Genomic DNA, 27,822 nt, shown 5'->3' on the forward strand with positions numbered 1-27,822 from the left:
GGGTTGACCGGGTACTCGGTACCACCGGTACTTAAAAAAACCTGGTACCGTAACGTTTTCATTTTTTTAGTACCGATTTGGTACCGAAATACCGGGTCTTTTGACAACACTACATTATACTGTACAAAATCTGGTTGTAATATTTATTTTTATCATTTCATTGTTTTCTTTAAATTTGATAGAAAATGGAATGTTTAAAGAGGTACATTATACTGTACAAAAGTAATACAAGAGTAATATATTTCTGTTACATGTTAACCATACTTTTATTTTGACAGGTTGCCATGAAGTTTCTGTGTATACAGTATGATGATGCTAGTTTTCTCAAACGGTAAAATTCTCGCGAAGTGACTCTCACAGCAGCTCGGGATTAAGTTTTTGTGTTCATGCCGTCATATAGTGAGACGCAGAGGCCGAAAATCACCGCGGGCTTCACGTGTGCTTCAGTATTTGTTTAGTAAACAAAACTGCGTTTCCACCATTCATCATACATACAGAGTAGGGCTGTGCGATACTGAAGAAAAATGCGATATGCGATAACTCATTAAATAATGCGATATGCGATACGATAATGCTTAAAGTGCCACATGCTCACATGAAACAGTTTTACTCAGCTGTTGCTGAGTCAGTTCTGTGAACTTCTATAACTATCTTGTGTCATATGTATATGGTTATTTGTATGTATGCATGTACCAAGAGTTCCTGTAAAACCACAACAAATTCCTTGTGTTTGCGCACACTTAAGTCATGAATAAAGCTCATTCTGATTCTGATTCTAATAAGAAAGCACCCCTACAACAACTTATGAAGGTGAACGTAGTGTTTTACTCGAGCATTACATAAAAATGTCATTTTAACATGAGTTTAGGAACTGAATAATAAAAAGGAAAAATAAAAAACTGCTTAGAATTTACTCTTTGAATTCAATATGCACTGATTCTTATTTAAGCTACAAAAGTTATTTAGGTAAGAGCAGTGAGTGATTATCTCTTTGTCCAAGCTGTAGCGATATGCATATTGCGATATGTACATTTGCGATATTTTGATATATTGCACAGCCCTAATACAGAGGCAAGCGGAACATGCAGGATTAATATTTAAACCGTCTTTTTGCATTTTAATATTCACAGACAATAGTTCATATCGCGATTCAAATTAAGTGGCAGACCTACTTTTGATTTATTCGTCCAAAATTGACGAATTCCGTGGCATTACACGCAATAGAGTAAATTACGTTTTTATGAATGGACTCCACGATCCCGTCCGCGTTTTCGCAGAAACCATATGGCCCTAGTAATGTAACCACACTTCAGAACATTTCGGCTTGCCCTGTGTGTTGTTTGAACGAGTCGCAGGGGTGACATCACGTCACAGGGTCTCTCTTTCTCTTTCTGTAGCGTATGCGCCCAGATGCGTTCTCAGGTACCGAAATTTGGCACCGATTGATTTAACGTGAATCGGGATTCGGTAGTACCGATGCAATTCGGTCGGTACCCTTAAAAGTACCGAGTTCGGTACCCAACCCTAGTGTTTAGTACATACAGTTAAGGTATGTGCTTCTGCAAAAGCACTAAAAGAATCTTTAATGGAATCTTTAAGAACTAGAATGATTAATTCCAAACAATTCCCATCCTACTTCACTCACCCTCTACATCAGTCATCAAGGTCAGCAGTGACAAATGTTCTGTGAGAAAAGGTGATGCATGGGAAAGTTCACTGAGCTGCGTTTCTCAGAAAGCAGTTATCTCTTTCCAACACCGAAACAATAACAAGGAAATACACAAGTAATCCACAACAAAGCAGCCTTTATAGAGAACATCACTATGACCTCGTTTCAGTTTCTTATCAGATCACTGAACAAAGAGAACAATAATTTATCATGAGCTCAGGCTGCAATTTGATCTACAACATTATGAAATAAGGTCATGTAATGCAACTTGCATTAAGGGATTGTTCGCACAAAAATGACAATTCTGTCATTTACTCACCTGCATATCAATGAAATGCATTTCTTTCTTCTCTGGAACAGAAAAGGAGATATTTTAAAACTGTCAAAAGTTTGTCTATACAATGAAAGTCAGTAGGGTCGTGGGTTTTGGTTCTTTTGTTGTTGTTGTCTGTAAGGACCTTTGAAATTTAAATAATTTGGCAAAGTGATATGGACATATAATGCTGTCAAGCCCTGCCTGGAACTACTTTAGCCGTGCGTTTCTCTGAAAATAATTGCACAACTTAGAACATTCATCAACAAATCAGATTCAAGCATTCAACAGGCCCGTAGTATAAATATATATATTACACACACACACACACACACACACATATATATGATTCCATGGCCAACAATTCTTTGTTTCCTTGGTAAAAAAAAATAATAATAAAAAAATCAGCATAAAGATATAATTCCCCTTTTTTCATGTGATATGTAGTGAGTGAGGTCTTTTCCTCTGCGTTGCTCAGAGGTGGATGAGGATGCCAAGAGCGTCAGAGATGGATGGATGGATGTGGACGAGCGAGACAGGTTGTGACAGACTGAAGGGAGGGTGATGTAAGACCTCTGAGCTCACCAGCAAAATCAGCTTTCTTTGGCATCTCTGTTCTTGAGATACAGGAGGCTACACTGGTGCATTATCAAGCCATTAATACTTCAGCCCATTTAACTTATCAAGCGGAAACAGCCAAGACTTTTTGTGGAAATGATGAATGAGAGCTTAAGAGCACTTTCAATTCTGTAGCACTAAGGGGAATTTTTTTAATTCTGTGCTTATGCTCAGAGTAAATGACATTTGATTGTCTTATGCAAAACCTCTCTGCTTTCAGTATGAGAGCTATTAAGATGAGTGCTTAAGAACAGTATTAAACTTTGTTGTGTTGTGCTATGGACATCTATATACCTTATTGTGCAATTTGTTGAGTAGAGGTGTACTTTCTAAAGCGCTTACCATAGCAATTGCATAGCAATCCACTTCAACAGACTTCAACAGTTCCTGAAGTATTTTTTCTATTCATTTTTCCCATAGGGCTTTAAAAATAATTCTTCATTAAAGAGTTATAAGCTTAACCAAACGAACCAGCTACGAGGTGAATCATAACATTACAAACATTGATTTGAAGCAAAACAAGTATTTGAATATCAGACAAAAAGACGAAAGTACAAGAATGTGTACTCAATGGATTTAACGAGCGGAAGAACTACAATAGTTTTAAAGATGATATTTAACATTTATTGCAAAATATGCATCGATTACATCTTTCAAAGTGCTTCATAAGAGTGGGCAGACGCTAAAGATTATGCAGTTCTCTGATTGGTGGAGATTTCTTCACAGAATTATGGGTAATGTAGTTTCCCTCCAGTATTCTCACTGTTAAAAGTGATTATTTAAAAAATAAGATTAAATAACAAGGGCTGATGGCTTCACCAAAAGCATTTACCATTGATCAATGACCTTGTAGTTCATAGTCCTGTCCTCAAAGGTTTATAAGTAATAGTTATCAATTCCCCTGTGGAGAAAATGAATGGGATTTTTACATCCGGAGCCTTACTGTTGCACTCTATAAGGCTTTGACAACCAACTAGCACAGAATTGTGCCACATTTCCATATAAAAATGAGAAATCTTTATTTATCAGAACACAACTAGGGTGAATTAATTTGTTTTTAGGCGAGTTTCATACAATGCCAATGCCATAGAGTTGTGCCATAAACAGCACCTGCGTAACTTGGTGTTACAGTAAGTGCTTTCCGGTAACTAGCACTAAACCTGAACCACTACACCACACCACTCTGTACAGCACTGACTGAAATGTTTAAAAGCATCCTGAGTGATTCTCAGCACAAGATACCTGAAATACAGACCAAAGTTTCTTCCCTCATCCTGCCACAAGTGCAGAATAGCACCTGCCTTAAATACTCGTACCACCATCATCAAAAGCGTATCTGCCTCGTTCCCCATCCCCTGTTGCCTAGCAGCCAAGTCAGAGTGTTGATGTTCTCGCATGCAGTTCCTGTAAACACTTAAGACACGAGCCTCTCTGTGCAAAACAGCCCACTTCAGCGTCAGAAAATGGAAGTGTCTCATAGTCGAGGCTTCCAAAAATATCCCTCTCTGAAAAACTGTAAAAAGGAAAGACGTAGGCAGAGAGTAAAGTAAGATTTTTTTTTTTTCTCTCTCCCGACCTTCTCATTTATGGAGTACCACGCAGTGAAGTCATCTTTCATTCAGCAGCAGAAGAGGAAAATTTGCTCCATCTATCTGTCCCGACTTCTCATTCCATTACAGTCAGACTAGACCCCCAAACGCATCTCAGAAAAGCACTTTGTGGCCAGGCCTTCAGTTATATAATATAAATGGGGGTAAATGTATTTGACCCTTTCAGCACCGCATCGGTTAGACCTTCTCTAAACGAAATGTAGCTAATTTAATGTGCATTTAGAGGGTTGGTGTTTGTGATGCCTTGGATATTAGCGCTGGGCATCACAAAAGCACTTATCGTTGCTGCAGCAGCAGTTGGCACTTCAGATTGACAGCGGTTAAAAGCTTTGCGCTGGTTGTATAGGTGTATTAAAGTGTGTGGGCTTTCTCTAATAGCAGCTATTCTGTGTTTTTCAGCTCTGCGGCAGGCATCATGACCACAGCTAGGTACCGACCCACCTGGGATTTGGCCCTGGACCCGCTGGTGTCCTGTAAGCTGTGTCTGGGAGAGTTTCCCTTGGAGCAAATGACCACCATCACCCAGTGCCAATGCGTCTTCTGCACTCTGGTGAGTAGCATCTAAACATGGATTTCAGTTAGGTACAGAACGGCTAAAAATAAATCAGTGGGATTCTTACATAAGCTTCAGACATTTTGAAGCTTGTCTATATTTAAGCACAGAGTTCACAGCTATAGACCGATTCTCTACAGGCCAACTGAGTTGTTTTTTGTTTTAGCAATGCGATTCACAGTCCAGTAATAAACATTTGAGGCTTCTTCAACCCTCAGAGGTTTTCTGTTCTGGGAGCAGTTTCCCTTTGCTGTGTTTTTACACTGATCTGAGACCAGTTTTATTTATGTCTTGAGGTTACAAGCAACATTTGGGGAAAGGGAAGCTTCTGAAGTAGAGGAAAGGGAAAACATCTCATCGGACTCTGGTTGTGTCTGAGCTCACTGGAGACAAAACTGCCTTTGTGTCTTAAGCGAAGAATGTTTATGGAAACAACTCCCTCAGAATTTTCCTTGGCGAGCATTCCTAAAAGCTCAAATCCATTTAGTTTCTTGGTCTGTTTAGATAAAAATGTTATTTGTCTGATATTTTTATTTTTTATTTTATTTTATTTTATTTTTTTATTTTTTTTATTTTATTTTATTTTTTTTATTTTTTTTTTAGAGAGAGATAGTTGTTTTTTCTCCTGAAACATAAAATAAATAATAATAAAAAAAAAAAATCATAGCCTATTAAAACACTGAGTTCACAAATTGCTAACATTGGAGGATAATTAGTCTTGGACAAGTGACTGCGTCTTCGTTAAATTGAGATGTTACACGTCATAATTGTTTTGAGGAAGTTAACAGTTCATTACAAGTGGTTAAGTGATTCTGTACTCACACTCGCACAGACATATTGAGCAATTTAAACAGGACGTTAAAAGCTGAATTTGCTTACCATAATATATTTTTTCTGCATTTTCTTTTTATTAACTGATTTTTAATGTCTTATTATTAGTGCCTGAAGCAGTACGTGGAACTTCTCATCAAAGAGGGCTTTGAAACGGCCATCAGCTGTCCAGACTCAGCCTGTCCAAAACGTGGACATTTACAAGAAAATGAGGTAATGTCAACATACACTACTGTTCATAAGAGTAGGTTGTGATTTTGTGGGTACAATTTTTTTTGTTTGTTTTTTTAAAGAAATCAGTACATTTAGTCAGCAAGGAATTGCATTGGTGTGATTGGACAGTAAAAACTGTCTACATTGTTTTATTTCTATTCAAATAAATGCTGTTCTTTTGAACTTTCTTTATTGTTTTTCATCAAACAATAATGAAAAAAAAAACAATTGTGGTTTCCTCAGATATTAAGTAGCACAACTGTTGTCAACATTGATAATAATAAGAAATGTTTCTTGAGCACTAAATCAGCATATTAGAATGATTTCTGAAGGATCATGTGACACTGAAGACTCGAGCAAGGAATGCTGAAAATTCAGCTTTGCCATCACAGGAATAAATTACATTTTAAAATATAATAAAATAGAAAACACTTATTTTAAATTGTAATAATATTTAACAATATTACTATTTTACTCTTATTTTAGATCAAATAAATGCAGCCTTGATGAGACTTTTACTACATATAAAACATTTAAAAATCGTTCCCAAACTTTCAAATGGTAGTGTACATATTCCTGTATTTTGTATACATTTTTTTTTTAAAGCAGCATTCATGTCAGGGACTTTATAGTTTTAACATCAGGGTTTTCAAAGAGGGGTCCTTGAATCTGCTTTAGGGGGTCCTTGAAGATGTAAAAAACTAATTATAAGGATTAATATACATGGAAAAAATACAAAGCTAATGATCTGTTAAACATTGTATAATGTAGTTATGATAATCTGCAGTTTTGCTAATCTGCTAATGCAGCTTTATCAGCAAACCCTGCAATAGTCACAGCCTCTGAAAAAAAAAACAGACAAATACATTACTTTCCAAATAAAAACCCTAAAACGAATCCGTATCTCATCAAGAGGAGATTAAAACCCTTTTAGTATAAAATGGATGCTGAAACCTCTCCAGTCGGATTCTCCCCTCGGTGGCTTGCACCGCAAAATCTTTCCATGTATAAGGTCAGTCCGAGGGCAGGGTTCCTCCTCTGCGCTGCAGGCTCATTGTGAGGATGGCTGGCTCGTTCAGTATCAAAGCAGCTAAACCAGATGAGTCAGTCCCAGATGCAAAGCATCAGAGCAACTAAAGTGAATCCTTAACTAAAGTATGTTATTTCTGCACCGCTAGCATCACCAAACTCAACTGCAAAAATTCACTATGCATATTCCTGCTGTGTTGTTTGATCTCGAGACGGTGATTAGATTGAAAACCATATTTGATGTTGGGTGTGTGTTTACCCCGATCCAACTGAAATGCTAAATGCAATGTCTGCAAAACGAAGAGTGCTTTCATATCCATCAGACCACATATAATTGATCGTTCTCTCTCTTTCTCTCTCAGATTGAATGCATGGTGGCCGCAGAGATAATGCAGAGGTACAGGAAGCTGCAGTTTGAGAAGGGTAAGTGGAAAGAGGCTGTCTGTCCATCGGGGGGCAATTAGTATCAGACAGCAGCAGATGAGGCACGTGTGTGTGTTTGTTGATGGTGAGCTCCATGCTTACTGTCCTAGATGACTCAGGGTGACTCACAGTAGACAAATAGGCCGGCACATGTGTACATGTGAGGATGAAAGGGATGTGAGTGGACTTGCACTGGACACGTGTAGGTCCAGCTGACCTCATGCTGTCGCAGAATGGAGGCTTTTACCTGTGCTGTCTGCATTTCTAACAATGAGAGCCTGCCACCTGCCGACACCTAGTTTAACTCTGCCTCATTGTGTTAACTGTTTTTTTATTTTTTGATTATCATTTGGGCGAGGAAAAACAAAACAAAACAGAAAACGCCACATTTAAACCCGCTTTGTCCACGTGAGCACCAAAGTTTAAAAACTCATGCCGACTGCCATACCACCGTCCTGACATTCAGTTTTGAATCTTAAAACATATTCTAGCCATCCTTTTTTTCAGTGTAGAAGTAAGCTATTTCCTGTGCATGTGCGAGACGTCTGATTCATTAGCCACTATAGGTAAATAACTAGAAAAATAGCAAAGTGCAGAAAACAGTAAATATAGCTACAAACCAGTGTGATTATTATTACAATAATACATTTAAATAATACAAGTAACAAATACCAGCTTGCAATATCAAGCAGCATAACTGACATTCAAGCTAAAAATGGCCACACCTGCTCTTTTGTTAAAAATAAGGTGGACATTGTGTTTCAAAAGAGTGTTTAATAGTGGAGTGTTTAATGATTGTTTTCAAACAGGTTTCTAAAACACTCCCCCAGACAGCAAATAGTTCCGCCCCAAACTCATACCATTGATTGAGCCAGCCATATCAAGCTGATCAGGATGACGTCAGGATAAATGGCAATATTTTGATTGAACCACAGTGTTTACACTTGAATCTGTTATATAAATTTGCCTATATAAATACATATTTATATTTGCGTTCATATATAAAGATGGCAAAAAAGTATTTAAACATTAATAAAATAATCTTCATCTTTAAGACAAGCAGAATAGATTTGCATAGCAGTATTTCCACAGGCAATGTTATGCATTTATACAACAGTTCTTTCTGGTCCTCGAATCTGATTGGCTGAGAGCCTTTTCCAGGAGTGCGATATTCTAGCGATAACTCCAACCATTTCACCGTTTGTATCACTCCGCTTTCAGTATTTCTCACAGCGAGTGTCATGGGGATGCCCGAATCCACTATAATTTTATAAATAATACTGTTTTTGTGTCACGGAATGTAGTTTTAAGAGTTTTTAAGTGAGAATTTAAGAGTTTTTAGGTGAGTTTTTGGAGATGTGAGCTCCAAGGCGTCAGCGGCCATTCAACCCCATGAACCCGCTGAGAGCAGCCTTACCTCGGCCAGTTCTTCTGGAATTTAGTAACCCAAGGTAAACTATGAACAGTGTTAAAATCCAGGATCACAATTACACAAATTATCCTTGGCTAACAATTTAGAAGTGCAAGAGGCCCAACTTCATACCTTTGGCAGTGCAATTTCCTGGCTTCATAATCCAGGGTTTAAAGCTTTACAACCCCTCTGTCGAAATTACAAGAGTGAATCTCAGGGTGGACTTAACCTGGGCTTTAAAATGACTTAAGTGAAGTTAAAATGAAGAGTCTTTGTGTTCCCTCTCTGTATCTGAATCAGTCTGTGTACTGACCTCAAATGCCTTAATTTTTTAACAAATGTAGCTTCAAGTCAGAAATCTCCCAAGATTAAAAAACTTTTAAAGAGTAAATTAGACCCGTGTTAATTGGATACGCTTGATCAAAAGCATACATGTTCCCTTAAACAGAAAAGACCAGAGGCTCTGTGCCATATGCTCGGCATATGAATCTTCTTTCATTATTTCCATCAGTAGGGGATCCCAGACTCTGGACTCTGAGAGTCTGCAGTAGTTTGAACCACAGGATACATTTGCTTGAGACATACTCTCTGTCCACCCCCCTCCAGGTCATTGCATTGCTTTGAAAAGGGAGAAAAACTACATGTAGTTACGTGGTCCCGTGCTGTGATCCTCTCTTTCTGTCTCTCTTTGGTTTGAATTCAAGGTTTTCATGCTTTCGTATAAGAACCATGGCAGCAACATCATCATAAATGAGAGACTTGCAGAGAGAGAGAGAGAGAGAGAGAGAGAGAGAATGCATTCATTTAGCTAATCAGTGTTCCTGGGAACTGGAGCGGAATGGTGGCTATAACATATCCACACTCCCAGAAACAGGGCCAAAAGTTCATGTGGAGTCATGCGTGGACTGCCGTGTCAGATGGAGAGGACGAGTGTGAGTGTGTTCGGTTTGTGAGATTCTCACAGTGCACTCGGGGACAGATGAAAATGCATGCCATCCTGACTCAACAAGATGGCTAAAAATGGCATTCAGCGGATATTATGAAAGGCCTCTTTCTAACATAATTGCCCTCAACTGCACGTTACATACATAACCGAGATTAGCCATATGTCACTATGTAATATGTCACGAACTAGTAATACCATTATGAAACGTATAATTATGTTTCTAATTTCTTATTGAATTGGCAACATTCGAAGCTATATATAGAGACCAGAATATCATAGGGACATAGGGGTTGACTCTTTTGATGCAAACCAGTAAGCAACCCAGGCCCCTTGGCAACCACCAAGAACAACCTAGAAGCAATGGCTGTGTCTCAATCGGCTGCCTAGCTCCCGAGCTTGTGAATCAGTATATCGTGTACATGAATCTGGGCAATGCTAAGGACCTTGGCTTACTACGCATTGGGACAGTGATTACTCAATTTTCGGCGACATGACTATATGTACAATGTCAACGTACATTGTTGTAGAATGTCACTGGCCGCAAAAACAGGCAGGACCTATTTCTTTTTGATATTATTTTTTATTCTCTTTAAACACATTGTTCTGTTACATGTCCTTGCAACATTTCAGCCAAATATTAATTATAAATGTTAACTAGATGTGTTCACTATCTGTCTAGCGATGTTGTCTTTTCAAATCTTCTTTCACGTGTCATTTTATTTATCTAGTTGGCTCGTGTGGTTTATGTTTCGTGCTTCAGAAATGTGACGTAATTTCCAGTAAGGGAGCAAAGTGAGCATCGATGCTCCCTACTGTAGTTTTTGCGGTGCATTGTGGGATTTTTCAGGGAACGAAAGTTCCAGTGTACTGGTAGGATTTTGCGATTGATATAGCCCTTAAAATGGCTGACTCCCTGATCAGTGCCCTGACTACTGAATTAGGGAGCAATCTAACCTCCTAGCAAAACCTTAGTAACCACCAAGAACAAGGCCCTAGAAATGCCCTAGCAACCATCAAGAGCATCATAGAAACCACCTTTCAAGACCCTAGAATCTACCTTGAATATTCTAGTAACCACATAGCAATGTCTTGGCAACCATTCAGAACATCTTAGAAACCACCCAGAAGCATGCAAGTGATCGCCTAGCAGCATCCTAGCAGCCACTCATAGCACCCTAGAAATCACCTAGAAATGCCTTAGTGACCAACTAGAAACAACCTTGTAAGGCCCTGGCAACCACAAAGAGAACCAAACCTGCAGTACCCTAGCATCAACCAGGAACACCTAGCAAACACCAATAACAAAGGCTCTTTTAAACCACCTAACAATGACCTAGTAACCACTTGGCGATGTCCTAACAACTACCCAGGACACCCTAGAAACTGTCTAGTAAAATCATAGGAAACAGAGAACCAAGGCAATAATAAACAACCTAGCAACCAGCTAGAAATGCCTTAGAAACCACTCAGAACAGCCTTAAACTACCTAGAAATGTTCTAGCAACACCCAGACATCCGGATCTTTTGCATAGTCAAGCACCAATCACATTTCATCAGAGAATATAAATCTAGCTACTATTAAATGTAATTATTTATTGAACAATGGTGTCTCCGCCTCCTGTTGTGCCCAGCCGTGATCTGTGGTAAAGTCAGTGTAACGGACAGACCTCATGCAGCTTTTTGCCTTAATGAAATCTAATGTAACTAATGAATTTATGCACAGCTATGATTTGTAGCAGCTCTGGTATCTTATTCCTGAGGGCTTATGAGGCCATAGCTGCTCTTTTCTATCACCCCTCCATCTCTGACAGCGTAACCATGGTGACCTGTCAGCCCGCATCAGCAGTAAGCAGCCTAAAATACACTTGCGGAAACCGCGTCTGATCTCTCATCTTTCTCCCCCTGCAGAGGTGTTGCTGGACCCAAGCCGGACCTGGTGCCCGTCCTCCACGTGCCAGGCCGTGTGCAAGCTGAAGGAGTCGGACACGGCGCTTCCGCAGTTGGTGCGGTGCAACGTTTGCACACTTGAGTTCTGTTCCACCTGCAAGGCCAGCTGGCACCCGGACCAAGACTGCCAACAGAACGTTCCCATCACCGCGTTTCTACCCGGAGAGAGCAGGTACTGTTGCCTGTTAAAGACATTTTCTAGATTCGGTACAGGTTGAGCTTAATCAACAGCACTTTTTGCATAATGTTGATTTTGATCATTTTGATTTGTCCCTGCTTTTTTTGTTTTTTTAAAGCCAAATATCTCAGGTTGCGATGGAAGTGAATGAGGCCAATCTGTAAATTTTCAAATGCTTTGTTTCAACTGTGTAGCCACAACAATAAGTTAACATGACTTTAGTGTCAAAAGAACCTGAACGTTTTTGTGTAATATACAATAATACAATAATACTTTGTTGCCATGACAATGTAATGCCTATAACTGTAAAGCGACTGTAAAAATTATACGAACAACCTTAGAGCTTGAATAATTCACAAAATAATTAATGTAGGGGGTTTTATAAAATTATACAATACCATTAAAAAATGTAAATTTTATGATTTACCATAAATCACTGTTTCATTGTTTCCACAAAAATATTAAACCGCACAACTGTTTTCAACATTTATAATAATAAGAAACGTTTCTTGAGCACCAAATCAGCATATTAGAATGATTTCTGAAGGATCATGATACTGAAGACTGGAGGCTGCTTAATTCAGCTTTGTCATCACAGGAATAAACTACATTTTAAAATATATTAAAATAGAAAATATTTATTTAAATTTGTAATAATATTGTATAATACTACTGTTTTACTGTATTTTGATCAAATAAATGCAACATTGGTGAGCATAAGAGACTTCTTTCAAATAAAATAAATAAATAAATAAAAATTACAAATATTGCCAAACCTAAACTTTTCACATTTTTGCTTTAAAAAAATCACTTCAGTTGTAATGATTTACTTGTATTATAAATAAGACAAAGGATGAGTCAATATCAATTATCTTTTGGGGTACATTTTGCCACAGATGTTGTTGATTGAGCTTATCTTGTACTGAACATAGAATATTCCTTTAAGTCTTATCCTCCTCATTCATCAGCAGCTGCGCCTCGGTGTAGTTTTGTCTCTTTGATGTACATTTAAACGCTCCCATCCTCCCCACTGGTCCTTATGTGAATCCAGCTGTCACTATGAGGCATGTTCTGTGTAATGATGTTCGATGTTGATAAGTCGACATGAGATTTGAAATGAAATACCGTAATCCATCTGTGTTTTTCTGCACTATTGAACATACTCATCATTCACTCTAAGAATGGATCTTCTGCTTCTAGTTGTTGAAGAGCGCTTTTCTCTTGGCTCAGTAAGCCGGAGATTCATGCACAGGTCTTATTTGACATTCCTGTCACACGCACACTTCATTCAAAACCAAAAGCATCACTGAGCAGAGTTTCTGATATTTGATCTTGGGTCATACAGGAATGAACACTCAGCCTGCTCTGAAGTGAATTGCTTCATTAATGCACATTAGTCATAATACTGCAAAGAGCCTTTCAAGTTTACAGCTCAATTTCTGTATCATTTCATGTTTGAGATTGCACCTAAACTCCTAAAGTATATCTCAGAGTGAAATAAACTGTCTTTAGACAGCATGAAATCAAATTGGACTCAATTTACACTTTAAACGGGCTGTTGGTTCCTTAAGGCAGTGTTTCCCAACCGGGGTGTCGCGGCCTAGTACAGTATTGTTTCTGTCTGCAGTAGTCTTACTGTGTTGTAACATGGTGTGGTATATGGGCAACTCTGGTAACGCTGCCCTCTCATTCATTGATCTGCTAACCGCTATGTTACCTTAAGGAACTATGAGCTGACCAGACTCTTAAAAAAGTTAATATATTAAATGAAATATATTAAATTCATTAAGTAATTTTTAGGTTACTTGACATTTTAAACCGTGTACTTGATAATGAATATATGCTAATAAATAAATACTATTCCAAAGAAAAACAAATGTTTGTATAATCTTTCATTAAAATGTTTTCTTTGCTACTGATGTAACCAAGCATGGCTCAACTATAAAGATTTTTTTCTGACACAGACTAGCCAGTGAAACTTTTACTTGCTCTACCAACATTTTCTGAAATGTTTAGCTTTCTTTCCTATTCATTGATTCATTCATTCATTCATGCATTCATTCATTCGTTCATTCATTCATTCAAACAAAAAAAAAATAAATAAACAATTCTACACAAAAAGAAAAATTCCAACAAGCTGGAAATTATACAGCACTTTTGCTGGAAAATGATGGCATGCAATGCAAAACATCACTGACAAACATCACTCAAATAATACATTCTTCATGATAGTTTTTCAAGACCGATGGGTCATTTTTGTGTTAGCCAGCTGGATAACATTATCTTGATGACAAATCAACAGAATTTGCAACAACATTGTAGAATAGATCACAGTTTGTAGGGCTTAAAAATGGATGTACAAGATCAGTGAATGTAAAACCTTCATTGGCAACTGGCCTAAAACTCTCTCACATTGGCCTCAGGCCAGCAGCCATCCTTACTGTTGAGCCCTGCTATGGCTGTGTGGGCAGAGAAAAAAATATCAATAATGTCTTACCTTATTAGAATTAATAAGCCCACTTTACCGTACATGATTTCCTGCTGAATATCCCCCCCCACCCAAAATTTTTAAATGTAAATGCATTTCACATGCCATATAATGTTGTCCTTAATGTATATCCATTAATATATAACCATTACTCCAGTCTTCAGTGTCACATGATCTTTCAGAAATCATTCTAATATTCTAAATTGGTGTTCAAAAAACACTTCATATTATCAAAGCTGAAAAGAGTTTAATAGTGCTTAATATTTTATCATGTTGCTTAATGTTTTTGTGGATTGAGGTTTCTATGATAAATAGAAAGTTCAAAAGAACAGCATTTATTTGAAATAAAAAAAAAATTGTTATAACAATGGAAAAGTCTTTAATGACACCTTTGATCAATTTAATGTGTCCTTGTATCAGTGTCTTTCAAAAAATAAAATAAAATAAAAATAAAATCATACTGACCCCAAACTTTTGAACAGTAGTGTATATATAATCAAATCAGAAATAATCATATTACTAGTATTATTATGATTATTAATACTACTGTACTTTACCAGACTGCGGTGTTGCGGTACTGTGAGTCAGACTCTGAGGAGGAGCTGCTGCTGCTGTTTAACAGGCTGTGAGAGGCTTGCTGCACAGTGTCACTTCCCTCAGAATCAATAGACTGGGAATTGTCCTGGAAATGAATGGGCTTGTACCTGTCAGCTCGGTCCCTGTGGGTCAGCCTCTCCGTTTCCAGTGAACACTGTCCCTGGCTCACAACTCTTTAGTACATATACAAGAGAAGGACCTGTCTGGGTGAAAAAAAAAAGACTGCACTGTAGTATCATTACCAGTGTTTTTTGTTCTTTGTACCCCACAACCCGGAACAAGAAAAGGGTTCAATTTAACTCTTACTATAATCTTTTTTTTTCCCAGTTTGTTCTTTAAGGCTGATGATGACGATGCCCCCATCAAACGCTGTCCCAAATGCAAAGTCTATATAGAAAGAGACGAGGGCTGTGCCCAGATGATGTGTAAGAACTGCAAGCATGCTTTCTGCTGGTACTGCCTGGAGTCTCTGGACGTAAGTGCTCAATATCTCAGCTTAACACTAGTAAAAACATCATGCTGTTATCTTACTGTATTTTTACTGGTAAGTGGCCGCTGCTTAGGCAGCATGTTAGTCCTTCAATCAAGGCTGTAAATACACATAGCGTCCTTCACACAGCTGTTCCGAACACCCACATAGATAATGACTGACCTCTGGTAATGTTGTGTGTTTGACAGGACGACTTCCTCCTGATCCATTATGACAAAGGACCCTGCCGTAACAAATTAGGCCACTCCAGAGCCTCCGTGATCTGGCACAGAACGCAGGTGGGCGCTCACGGGAAGGAGCACATGTTTTCTTCCCCCTTTTTTCTCTTTTGAGATCAGAATGAGTGCACGTGCACCTACACGTGACCGAGTCGTAGGCATCCATTCAGATAGTGTGTTATTCAGGAAGTAAGTGGATGTCTGTTCTCAAGCAAGTGATACCTGCTGTTTCACAGCAGATTGTAATGCAAGACGGTCACTTTGGGACAAATTCACTAAAATTATTCATCAAATGATGGAGAAGAGAAGTATAACCCGACATATATTTAGAAGAGCAATTCAGACTTGGGTACTCCCTCCTCACTTTGTGTTTCATTTGTTAGACTAAATAATAATAGGAGAATATTACATTGAAAAAGGCTGATTTTATAAAAGAATACTAAGAAAACACCAACTTCATCCTTGAGTGAAAGACATATACAAACAGTTTTCAACATAAGGCTCATTAGACCCACTGTCCATTATGTATTTCTTAATAGCTTTGAAATAATACATTTTCTTATGGTTCAGAGATCAGCACAAATAGTGTTGGAAAAAGCCTCTAAGCGATTTCATTAGGAACTCAGAGAAACCTAGTACACAGGAAATGCTGTTTGAAACAGTCCTCCAAAACTTTGCTCCTAATTTTCTTTCTTGAAACGGAATGAATATGCTATATAATATTTTCTGTGTGAAGATATATATGCATCATGGTGCCATTTGTTATGGTATAACTTAAAATTGATTTAAAAAAAAAAGTATCAGGATTATTTTATTTCCAGTTTTAAATTACCATTATTATTTTTGGGGTTTATAATAATGACAGTTTTAAGGGGAAATTAGCTTAATTATTATGAAAATGTCAATGTAAAAAAATAACCTTAATTGTCAATTTTCTTTATGCAAAATGTTTGTTTTATTTTAATTTTGAGGTGTAATTCTGATGCCCTTATTCACCTTTTGAACTGTCAGAAAGTTCGGAAAGATTCTTCACACACACATCATTTCATATGCTGAACATAATATCATAAAGGTGAGATGGCCTTGAAACTGTGAGGAGCTTTCAGTACTTTTGCACAAAGACATCTGTTGCTCTGCAGGGAGGAGTGAGTCATATTAAGCTTCATAAGAGCGCAGCGGCTCTGTTCCAGCCCTACGAGTTTACATTTTATAACGCTTCAGCCCAGTAGCATCAGAAATGTGATTCTTTATGAACTGGTAAAGATGGAGCTGGTGGGCTCAGCCGGTCCCGGGTTTGCCAACACTCTTCCATCATGCCGCTCTGCCATTCCACATGAGAGCTCTGAGAAAGAGAGAAATACATTGAGGGCAATTTACACAGAAACAGAAATAGTGTGCAACACTGAAATTTGTCCCATGATAAATGGGTGTGATTGTCTTCCTCGGAATGCTGAGAAGATTCCGCTTGGAAATAGAGGTCAGTTGTATCCTATTCCCTGTTTTATATCCAGAGAAAATCAATTTCACATGGTGCTCTGCCGTACAGTCATGTGAACTGTGTGTAATTTTGTTGGCCCATGATGATGACAGCTTCTAAATATATAGTTCATGCATTAAATGAACTCGATCTCTGTTCCATTTTGTAACAGTGATAAATTGTAAGGATCTGATGCCCCTATGTGGTGGAGAATGATGCTACATCAAAAATGTGTTTATTTGGATCTTTTTGCCCTTTTTTGTTTTATTTTTGTATCTTTTCTCACTTTTTTTGGTAGCATAGTAGAAACAAAAAATAGGCACACTTTTCCAGCATGCAAAAAATATCTAAATGTATTCAGCAACGTGGAATAAGTTTTGACAAAATGTTGCTGATTAAATGTTTATATTTTTTGCAAGTGGGATTTTTGGTGTTAACCTATGCTATGAACCTATCAGTTGTTCTACAGTTGTGCAGGGTTAATTGTTTATTGATTGACAGTAGAGTAGAAAGAGTGCAGAAAATGATGGGGAGAAGAAGGGATAGCAAAATTAGGAAACAAATGTGTTCATATATTGTCTTGCTTTCCCCAAAGAAAAAAAAATATCTTGTGAAACATTTTCACATTGTTTCGAAACAATGACAGTTCATATGATCATATCAATGACCAAGTGTCAATCAAAGAAAAACACAAACAAACAACGCCTTAATTTAGCCAACGATATTTTAAAATACAATTCAAGATCTGAATTAAAAATTATATTTTTAAAATATATCGGAATGTCCTGATATGATAATGAAGAAAAAAACACATATTAAAAGAATATAAAATCTTGACTTTTTATTAAGTTTATTGATATTTTTAAGAAGGAAAAAAAACTGCTTCAAATTATCTTAAAATATCAGATAATTTGACCTTTTTAAGGCAAGACTAGTTCATTTTGTTAAAATGTCATGTGGTGCAATTTCCTAAAAACTTCTTATAATACTTAATATAATATAAATGAAAATATTTAATTTACAAGTCATGATGTTTGTTTAAAAAAGTATTTATAAAATGTATTATTTAAAATGTTTTTAAAATATTAAGATTGTATTTAATGTGTAAGGAAACTATATTATTCATTTTTACTTGATCGTTAAACCACATGGCAATAAATTTAAACTCGTCTTATTTATGGTATAAAGGTTTTTCAAAGCCAATATGAATACAAGTACAAGAGAACTTGGAACATGCGTTGTAAACTAGATTGTATTTATTTATTTTTTTTGGAAACTCCTATATGTGATTGACGCTCATATGTTGTTTTCTTCTCTTTCTCCACAGGTTGTTGGTATCTTCGCCGGCTTCGGCCTCCTCTTACTCGTAGCTTCTCCGTTCCTGCTGCTAGCCACACCATTCGTGCTGTGCTGTAAGTGCAAGTGCAGTAAAGGCGACGATGACCCTTTACCCACCTAACAGCCCGGCGTGAGCAGTCCCTGTACCAGGAATTCCGGTCATCTCCTTTAATCGCTTTTCTTTTCCTCCTCCGCCTTCGAGCTCTTCATCAACCGGTGGGACTTGCGCATTTGAAGCCGCAACACGAGCCATCTCACGCCACGGTTACTGTCACAGCTGTCAGTAGGCTCCATCCCGGCAGGCCTGATAAGACTAAAGGAGACTTCATGAGCCTGCTGCTTGCTTAGGTGGAGGATTCGAGAGCTGGGGGTTCCCTCCGCAGTAACAAAAGGGATGTTACTGAAGGAGCACAGCGCTGTTCCATCCGGGCGCTTGTCTAATTTGTGGATGTTTCGCATATGTGGCTGTTCAGGAGGGTTCTGTTCTAATAGAACATATATTCAGTTTGTTTATGTCTGTTTCTGTGTGCATAGTAGCATTTCAGTCACTCGGCCTATTCTTTATTACTTGTTTTGCACAGATAAGGGGCTTTTTGTCACTTTAAATGCTCTAAAGTCAGTAGATTTCAGTTTTGGCTCAAATGTACAGCTATAATGCTCCTTTAAATGTTTATTAACTGCTAAATTTTGCATTCAGAAGTTTTTAATAGCATGTTTGTTTGCTTTTTCATGTCAAGTTATTGTCTTTCGGTCTGAAACTATTGACAACCCTAGTTTGATTTGGCAGATTTTGGCTGTTGATGTCATCAGGAGATGATATTTGCCATTGAAATTTCTCTCAGTGCACTTAAGCGTAATTTTTAGCCTTCAGATTGAGTCACTGACCTCCCTGGATTTAAAACATAAATATGATTCCAAAGCAGGGCTGTTCTATGAGTTTACAATGCCAAATATTGACCTACTGTCTTTATTTTTTTTCTCCCCATAATAATAATAATTAAAGCTGCAAGCAGCGATGAACGGGCCCTCGCACCCGGGCTCACCGCCAGCGGGAGGCTTTAGTAAAACAGTCACCGGTGAGCAATATGGATTTAAAATGGTAAATATGGGAGGAATATTTCAATATCAAATTCATTTATATGTGCCAATCTTCCTGCTGCCAGCTGGTGGCGCTATGACTATAACTGGATTTTGGCATGTAGATTTCTTCAGTCCAGCACATTTATCAAACATATGAAATTTGGTGCAGATTGAACATGGTATGTTTGAGTTAGTATAAAGCATAACGTGTCCTATTGCCAACAGGTGGCGCTATGATTATAACTGAATATTGGCCTTCAGATGTGTTCAGGCCATGACTCTTTCCAAATATGTGAAATTTGGTGCAGATCGGACATTGCATGTTTAAGTTAGTGTAAAACAAGCCATTTCCTGTTGCCAGCAGGTGGCACTATGATTATAATGGAATATTGGATGTCAGATGTGTTCAGACCAGGAGTCTTATCAAACATGTGAAGTTTGGGGCAGATTGGACGTTGTATGTCTGAGTAATAGCAACTTCCTTTTTCATGGTGAAACATCAAAATTTGTCAGACCGCCACGGACACGCCCTTCAACGAAAACTCAAGATCTTCGCAATTTACCATAGCAAAGGCCTTTAGATTATACTGAACAACTTTGGTGTTCATCTGAATTAATCTCTAGGAGGAGTTCGTTAAAATACAACGTCTGAAAATGGCAAAAATGACACAAAATTTGCTGAGAAAATTAAAAATGACCGACTTACTGTTGGCTTTCGGATTTTGCTCCAATATACTTTTTTGTAGGTATTGGTGTGTTACATGTGTGTACCGATTTACGTACATGTAGGTGAAATGTAGCTCGAGGCGCACTCCGTTGAAAGTTTATAGATGGCGCTGTCGAGCCATTTTGCCACACCCGATTGAATATTGGCCTTTAGATGTGTTCAGGCCAGGACTCTTATCACACATGTGAAGTTTGGGGAAGATTGGACATTTTATGCCTGAGTTACAAAACCTTTTATTCCCATGGCGAGACATCGAAATTTGTCAGGGCGCCATGGACACATCCTTTAACGAAAACTCAAGATCTTCACAATTTAACATCGCAAAGGCCTTTAGATTAGACTGACCAAAAAAAATGTTGATGTCATTACATTTCTCGGAGGAGTTCATTACAGCGTAAAACATGTCACTTCCTGTTGCCAGCAGGTGGCGCTATGACTATAACTGAATATGGGCATGTAGATCTGTTCAGGTTAGGACTCTTATCAAACATATGAAGTTTGGGGCAGATTGGACATTGTATGTCTGAGTTATAGCAACTTCCTTTTTCATGGCGAAACATCGAAATTTGTTAGGCCGCCACGGACACGCCCTTCAACAAAAACTCTCGATCTTCGCAATTTAACATCACAACGGCCTTTAGATTACACTGACCAACTTTGGTGTTGATCTGAATAAATCTCTATGAGGAGTTCGTTAAAGTACAACCCCTGAAAATGGCAAAAACTACACAAATTTTGCAGAGAAAATTCAAAATAACCGACTTCCTGTTGGCATTCGGATTTCATACCAGGAGACTTTTTTGTAGGTATTGGTGTGTTACATGTGTGTACCGATTTTCGTACATGTACGTGAAACGTAGCTCGAGGCGCACTCCGTGTAAAGTGTATAGGTGGCGCTGTCGAGCCATTTTGCCACACCCACTTCTGAAACCCATATCAGATGTAAATTTTCGCCAGTTCTAAGGCGTGTGCAAAGTTTCATGACTTTTTGAGAATGTTTAGGCCCTCAAAAATGCGATTGATCTTAGAGAAGAAGAATAAAAATAATAATAATAATAATAATAATAATAAACGGAGCAGATACAAGAGGGTCCTCGCACCACCGGTGCTCGGGCCCTAATAATTATTATTATTATTATTATTCAATTTTGTTTGTAGCTAAAGTTAAAGTCCTTGATCATTTTCTCCAGTGAAATGTGACGTCTGGTCATCTTGTAATTTGAAAAAAAACATTTTGAAATTTTGGAACAGTTCCTGTAATTCTGGCTGGGATTGTACACCGATTTCAAGACTGTTTGGCTTAACATATTTACAAGTCTAGCACTGTTTCTATGCAAGTTCATATAACTTGAAGATAAAAAAAATATGGTTTCTGCTGTCTTGAACTGAATGGTTGCAATGGGCAAGTTAGTGTAACTTAGTTAAAAGGAAAAATATTTCAATTTATGTTCAAAACGGAGTTGATCAGTTTCTGAAAAGCCATTACAATCTCAATACTTTTTAAATGATTTCTTTCATTTAATAGACTGATTTTAAAATAGCGGTATGACACTGAATGTCAACGTCTTGCCTGCACCACCTGAAATAGCAAGCGTATGTTCAAAACTTTCTATAACTCAGAAATATTAAGATCAGAGCACCTGCCATATGTGTAGCTGGGTAATATGTAGCTCATTAGGTTTCCTCAAAATCTTTTTCCCTGTTCTACCATTTTTTGTTATTGTTGTGTAATGGAAATGTGCCATATTGGAGGTTGATATGGCAACGCGAATGTTGTTTTCTTCTTCTTTTGTAATACAATAGTTGTTTGCCCTTTTGAAACTCACAGTATTCATAAAGTTGATTTCTGGTGAATATTTGATGTTAGTCACCTCCGTCCTTTGGTAGCATTATCCTGTTTCAGCCTTAAAGTTTTTGAGTACCTCGCTTGTTTTCTCTCGTGTAGCCGAGGGATTCATTTTATTTTATTTTTTATCCTCAGGTCCTCTTAGATAAATAATGTTGGCACTTTTTAACTTGTGTGATGTTTAAAGGAATACCTTTATGCGTATATAGTTAAAACATTGTGCATGAAATGGCCATGATAAATAATATAGTAATATAACATCTCAGAATTGATTTTGCTACATTATTCTCTGATTATGACAAGCAAAAATCAGCATGATAGATCAAATGAAAGCACAGCATCATTGTCAGTTATGAATAGCAACACACAAGTTACTCAATCAAGCTGAATCTAATTGTGCTCACATTATTCAGCAACATTTGGCCATTTCATGTAGAATAATATAAAGTAATGCTTGTATATACATGTATATATTGACAATCATGCAAAGCAGGTTTCTAAGACATTGATGAGGGAACATTTTTTGACAGTGGGTAAATATATACTCAAAGCAGATCTTTAATGTTGTATGGCCTATATAAATTCAGTTGATTGTGTTTCATTTATGATGTATGTATATATTTTGTTGTAATACTCAACAAAAAAAAATTGTTGTTTCGTGTTCTTTTTCCATTGTATACAGTGTTTATGAAATATTAGTTGTACAATATAATCGTTTGCTTAATTGAGGGTTATTGAATTTGCACTTTGGCTGTTCATTCAGTCAAGTGCTGTTTTTGGTCTCTTTGTTTGGGTTGCGTCATGTTCCCGTTTGAAACACCATTTGTTCCTACATCTAATTAGAAGTAATTGTGGCTTTACATGTAAACTGGGAAATACTCCTTGACGTTCACTATAGATCTTGCAAACAGCCAAAAACTGTATCATTCCTGTTTGTAGGAATTTGCTTGTTGCACAAAACTTAGCCTTGCAGATTGGTTTTTATATTTCCAGATTAAACTCCTGTAAGCTCTTATAGTTTGGAGTTAGAGCAAGAGTTTGGAAAGCGTGTCTTGTTTCTCAACAGTGGTCTGTTTGCATTGAGGTCTGTCTTTCACTCCTGACATTTTCCTATTCCAAATATTAATAATTATTTTACGTTTTGTACCCCTTTGGATTTGTAAGGACCTTGGTAGTGACCCTTTACCATTGCTTTTAAAACTGGTTTTGCCTCTCACTCTTCCTTAGATGGCCTTTTTATGTATCATTTGTTTGTTTTTGATACGTCATAAAGAGAATATGTTTTATTCTTGGTGAATCAGAACCAAATTCCACTTGTACAGTTGGATGTAAAATTGCATGTATGTGAAGTCTTGAGGATAAAAAAAAGAAATACAATTACAAAAATACAACCTATTTGCTTATATTGTCTGTGCCACTAACACCGCGATATTAACATGTATTAATGTTCATTGCTGTTTTTCCCACCTGTTATTTTGGTTATGTCTGCATTTTGGTTCAGATGTCAAGGAAACTGTTTAATAGACCACTGTTGAAAAATATATCATTAAAAACGTGGATTCAGAAATGTTGTATTATGTAATTTCATGACATGCTGAAAAATTAAATAATGGTTGCCAGATATTCTGTTAAGTAAAATTATTTCACTCTCTTTTCTTAACTTAGTAATTTCATATAATTATGAAACTGGTTATTTGTGTTCAAAATTAACCATATATATAATGTGTATGTATATATCTGTATGCCTACTCTAATTCTCACAGATAAATATTAAAATATTGTTTTGCATTAAAATTTTAAATTAAATATTTTGTTTTATTACAATAAATAACAATACATATTGTATTAGCTTATGTCAAATGTATATAATTCTATGATTAATGTTATTTCTAGCTAAATTCTGTATCCATAAATGTATGTGAAGACAAAACCTTAGGTCTCTCCATCTGAAAAAGATTTTGTTTTTAACTATTTCCCATCACTGAATTATATGAAAAGTAAACAAGCATGTATATTTGCTGGAATAATAAGAGAGCTATTGGAAGATTAATGTTTTTATTTTTCTTTCTTTGCACGTATGAAATTTTGTTTATAATGTTAAGTTAGAAAAAGAAAAAAAGCACGACACCGGTTGTAAAAAAAAAAAGAAAATACAAAATAAAAGATCCCTCTTCCGAGGAATTCAGTCGTTGCCCGGAAGTAGAGTTGGTGGAATTCTTCCTCAGCGCAAATCAAATGCGGAGGAACCAGTGAGAGACCAACTGAACGCTGTGGCGGTTCGCGGTGTATTGTCTCGTATTTATGTACATTCAGCGGGATCCTATCCTGTCAGTTTTGATATTTAAAGCCCTCTGTCATAGTAGTGTTTAATAAGCAGTCGTGAATGTTGGTACATAACGGACAGTAACAGTTAGATGTTGACAGCTGCGGACTTCACATCCAGACATGGTGCTTTGACAGAAGTGATGCTTCATCGCCAGTATGGAGTCTTTGATATTTTATTTAGTGCTATTAGCTCCACTTTCTATCCATTGTGCGGTGAAACCAGCATCTGTTGAAGAGGACCTGAGAAATCAGGAAGACGTACCAGAGTTTGGTAAGTTACTCTGAGAAGGAAATTCAAATGGACTCGACAAGAAAATTAAATACAAAACTAAACATCTGGGGATATTTGGGGGTTGTCTGGATTTGTGAGTTCAGTCTTGCTTCCTTTTCCTGTTTTGGCTCAGTCATGACTGCTAATGTTAGTTCATGTCCTCCAACATGGAAGCTGCTGCATTTGCAATTTAATCGCAGTTTGAATGAAAAAATTTTTTTACATATGATTTACATATATACCAAAAATATTTAATCGTTACATATAATAATATTTGATCTTTAGATGTTGTTTTGGGTTTTGAAAGGTGTGGATGAATTATGTAGGAGCGTAGTATGTAGGAGTAATGAAGTATATATGCATTACTTCATCCAGATGCGCTCAGCTCCATACTGTCAGACTTTGATGTGGTGCCTGCATCAGATCTCCAGCTTCATTCGGTCGGGAAGAGGGACGTTGATGCCCGATCACATGTGGAGCGGCTGGTCAGCTTCACAGCACTCCAGAGGTAAAGCTGACAGATCAACACACAGCACTTACTGTTATGCTGTGAAAAGCACTAAATTAGGAGCCTTTAAGTCGCCAAGAGGCTGCTAAAGGCAGATTACTTGATATTCAAAGTAGGGCTGTGCGATATGGACAAAAAAAAAAACCTATCGCGATTTCTTTGATCAATTTTGCGATTTCGATTTTAATCACGATGTTGACACACACAGACATGCTTTACAGTCATTAATGCATTCAGTGTGAATTTGAAACATATTTCCAAAAGAAAACCAATTAGAGCTTTATCAAAAAGCTGTAACATGTCTCTAGATCAGACATAAGGCGAAATAATCCCTAAGTAAAGGTGTAACAAAATGTCTCTAGAATACACATATGGCAGAAAAAAAAAATCCAGTGTCCAGGGATTTTTTTTTTTCCATGCATTGGTCATAGAGCTCTTTGTGGCGTTGCCTCAGATGTTGAACTAGATTTGTTGTGCCAAGTTCACACGTACTCTGTCTGCAGTGCGTATACAGTATGTGTATGCGGTGCAGAAGCAGCACGGACTCATTTTGCTTTCGCACAGGACACATTTGCAGTCCGCTCCAGATTTTTACCACAAACACAACATTTATCCATTATTTTGATTTCAAATCCAAACGTTGATTCTGAAAATGCTTTTTCAGCATTGTGATTCTTTTATCACAGTACAGTAATACAATCTTTCATATACATATTCGCGTTTAAACTCAATAAATTTAACTTTAACTACCACCACGAGTGCCATCTATTATTGCCTTGTTTATCTAAAAGTGCACTTTTCCTTGTTTTAAATCTAGCCAAAAAGCCATGTGTTGACTGTGAAACACATGGCTTTTTAGCTAGATTTAAAACAAGGAAAAGTGCACTTTTAGATAAACAAGGCAATAATAGATGGCACTCGTGGTGGTAGTTAAACAAAGTTATATTTAGAGTTTAAACGTGAATATGTCTATGAAAGAGAACCGGTGAACCGGTTTTTTCAACCGGTTTATTGAATCGAACTGTCCGAAAGAACCGGTTCGCGGAAAAGAACCGAACTTCCCATCACTAGCGCACTGCCGGACCGCAGTCGCGTGCAGTGTGAACGCTCTGATCCGTTAACATGGGCGCGGAAAAAATACGAACCTGGCGGTACGTTTGTATGCCCGCCCGGTCTGTTCTGTTCTCGTGCTCCATTTAGGCGTGCTGCATTCTGATTGGTTCGGATAGCATACTGCGGGAGGTCGGGGGCACGGAAAATCGTGCTATAAAGCGATTTAGAAATCGCGCACGCTCAAATCGCGATTGGAAAAGAACCGAACTTCCCATCACTAGCGCACTGCCGGACCGCAGTCGCGTGCAGTGTGAACGCTCTGATCCGTTAACATGGGCGCGGAAAAAATACGAACCTGGCGGTACGTTTGTATGCCCGCCCGGTCTGTTCTGTTCTCGTGCTCCATTTAGGCGCGCTGCATTCTGATTGGTTCGGATAGCATACTGCGGGAGGTCAGGGGCGCGGAAAATCGTGCTATAAAGCGATTTAGAAATCACGCAAGCTCAAATCGCGATTTTATGACGATTTCGATTAATAGCACAGCCCTAATTCAAAGAGAGATTACATTTTTTTTAAATAATTTATAATAATTAAATTAACAATTTTATTATAAATTATTCAATCTATTTATTTTATGTAATCAAGTTATTTATTTTTTGTTTATTATTGTTTGTCCATCCTTGATTTCTACAAAAAATAATAATTTTGTATTTGTATTTGTATTTATTTGTGTGTGTGTGTGTATTAGGGTTGACACGATACCATAAACACGTTACGATACTATACCAGCTGAAGTATCACAATACAAAGTTGTATTTCGATACCGTGCGATATTGTATTAATTCATAATTCAAATCTACAAAATGAAGCAAATTTTCAGAAATACATAGATATAAATGAAAACAGACCAAATTGTCCTCAGAATCCTTTTTTAATGAGAATGAATAACTGGCTATTTGAAAAACTCAAGAACAGACTCAAGACAAAAGAGCAACAGACGAACTGAGAGATATATACATATTATATATAGTGGTCGGCCGATATTTGACATTTTTTAAATATCGGCATCGGCCGATAAGTTTTTCTGTTTGGCCGATGCGTTCGAGGCAGGACTTTTATTTTGGCGGCGCTGAGAACGGCAGCGTCTGAGCACACAGTGCTCACATTCTCCCTCTTGTTCGCTGTTGTCGTTAACAGTTCTGTCTAAATATGGATAGAAGTCTGTCTAATAATCAGTTAGAACAGTTAAACAAAGGAATTAAAATGTATACAAAGTCTTATAACGATTGCTTTTATATTATTAGTAATAGAAAGGCAAACATTATAATACTTTCTTGTTTGCCGTCAGCATTTATATCATTTAAACAAATCTTTGCATGTCTAATAAATATCTAATTTCAAAAACCTTGCAAACTTAGTCGGATCCAGTTGTGAGATCTTGTGAAGTGTGCATGTGACCTGCATGATCGCGTGTTCTCTGCGTGACGGTCGATCCGTGTGAACTGAATGCTGACAGGAGGAGAGTTCAGCTTCACTGGAGACGCGCGATCGACAAACTATAAACTCGTGATTTTAAATTATGCTGACGCAATTTAATTCTGCTACAGTTACTACTGGCAGCTGATATAAATAATTGTAATTAATCATAATTAACTGTAATTAT

General features: G+C 37.4%; 2 protein-coding genes across 5 annotated transcripts in view; both read left to right on the plus strand.

The window, feature by feature from the left end:
• The window catches only part of LOC107655314 (probable E3 ubiquitin-protein ligase RNF144A-A), a 39,063-nt gene extending 19,559 nt beyond the window's left edge, over positions 1-19,504 (plus strand). For 2 of the 3 annotated variants that reach the window (XM_016442769.1, XM_016442771.1), the window contains exons 2-8: positions 4,610-4,760; positions 5,703-5,807; positions 7,199-7,259; positions 11,525-11,735; positions 15,154-15,301; positions 15,505-15,594; positions 18,339-19,504. In XM_016442769.1, the coding sequence (XP_016298255.1) occupies positions 4,610-4,760; positions 5,703-5,807; positions 7,199-7,259; positions 11,525-11,735; positions 15,154-15,301; positions 15,505-15,594; positions 18,339-18,470 (898 nt within the window). In that variant the 3' untranslated portion in view covers positions 18,471-19,504. The remainder of the gene's footprint in view (positions 1-4,609; positions 4,761-5,702; positions 5,808-7,198; positions 7,260-11,524; positions 11,736-15,153; positions 15,302-15,504; positions 15,595-18,338) is intronic. The other variant, XM_016442770.1, reaches the window with a different exon arrangement.
• Positions 19,505-24,230: 4,726 nt separating this feature from the next.
• LOC107655315 (disintegrin and metalloproteinase domain-containing protein 17-like) overlaps positions 24,231-27,822 on the plus strand; it is a 24,262-nt gene continuing 20,670 nt past the window's right edge. For both annotated transcript variants that reach the window (XM_016442772.1, XM_016442773.1), the window contains exons 1-2: positions 24,231-24,598; positions 24,974-25,106. In XM_016442772.1, coding sequence (XP_016298258.1) covers positions 24,484-24,598; positions 24,974-25,106 — 248 coding nt within the window. In that variant the 5' untranslated portion in view covers positions 24,231-24,483. The remainder of the gene's footprint in view (positions 24,599-24,973; positions 25,107-27,822) is intronic.

This window comes from Sinocyclocheilus anshuiensis, unplaced genomic scaffold, assembly GCF_001515605.1.
Source record: "Sinocyclocheilus anshuiensis isolate Anshui unplaced genomic scaffold, SAMN03320099.WGS_v1.1 scaffold1096, whole genome shotgun sequence".
NCBI classification, from domain to species: domain Eukaryota; kingdom Metazoa; phylum Chordata; class Actinopteri; order Cypriniformes; family Cyprinidae; genus Sinocyclocheilus; species Sinocyclocheilus anshuiensis.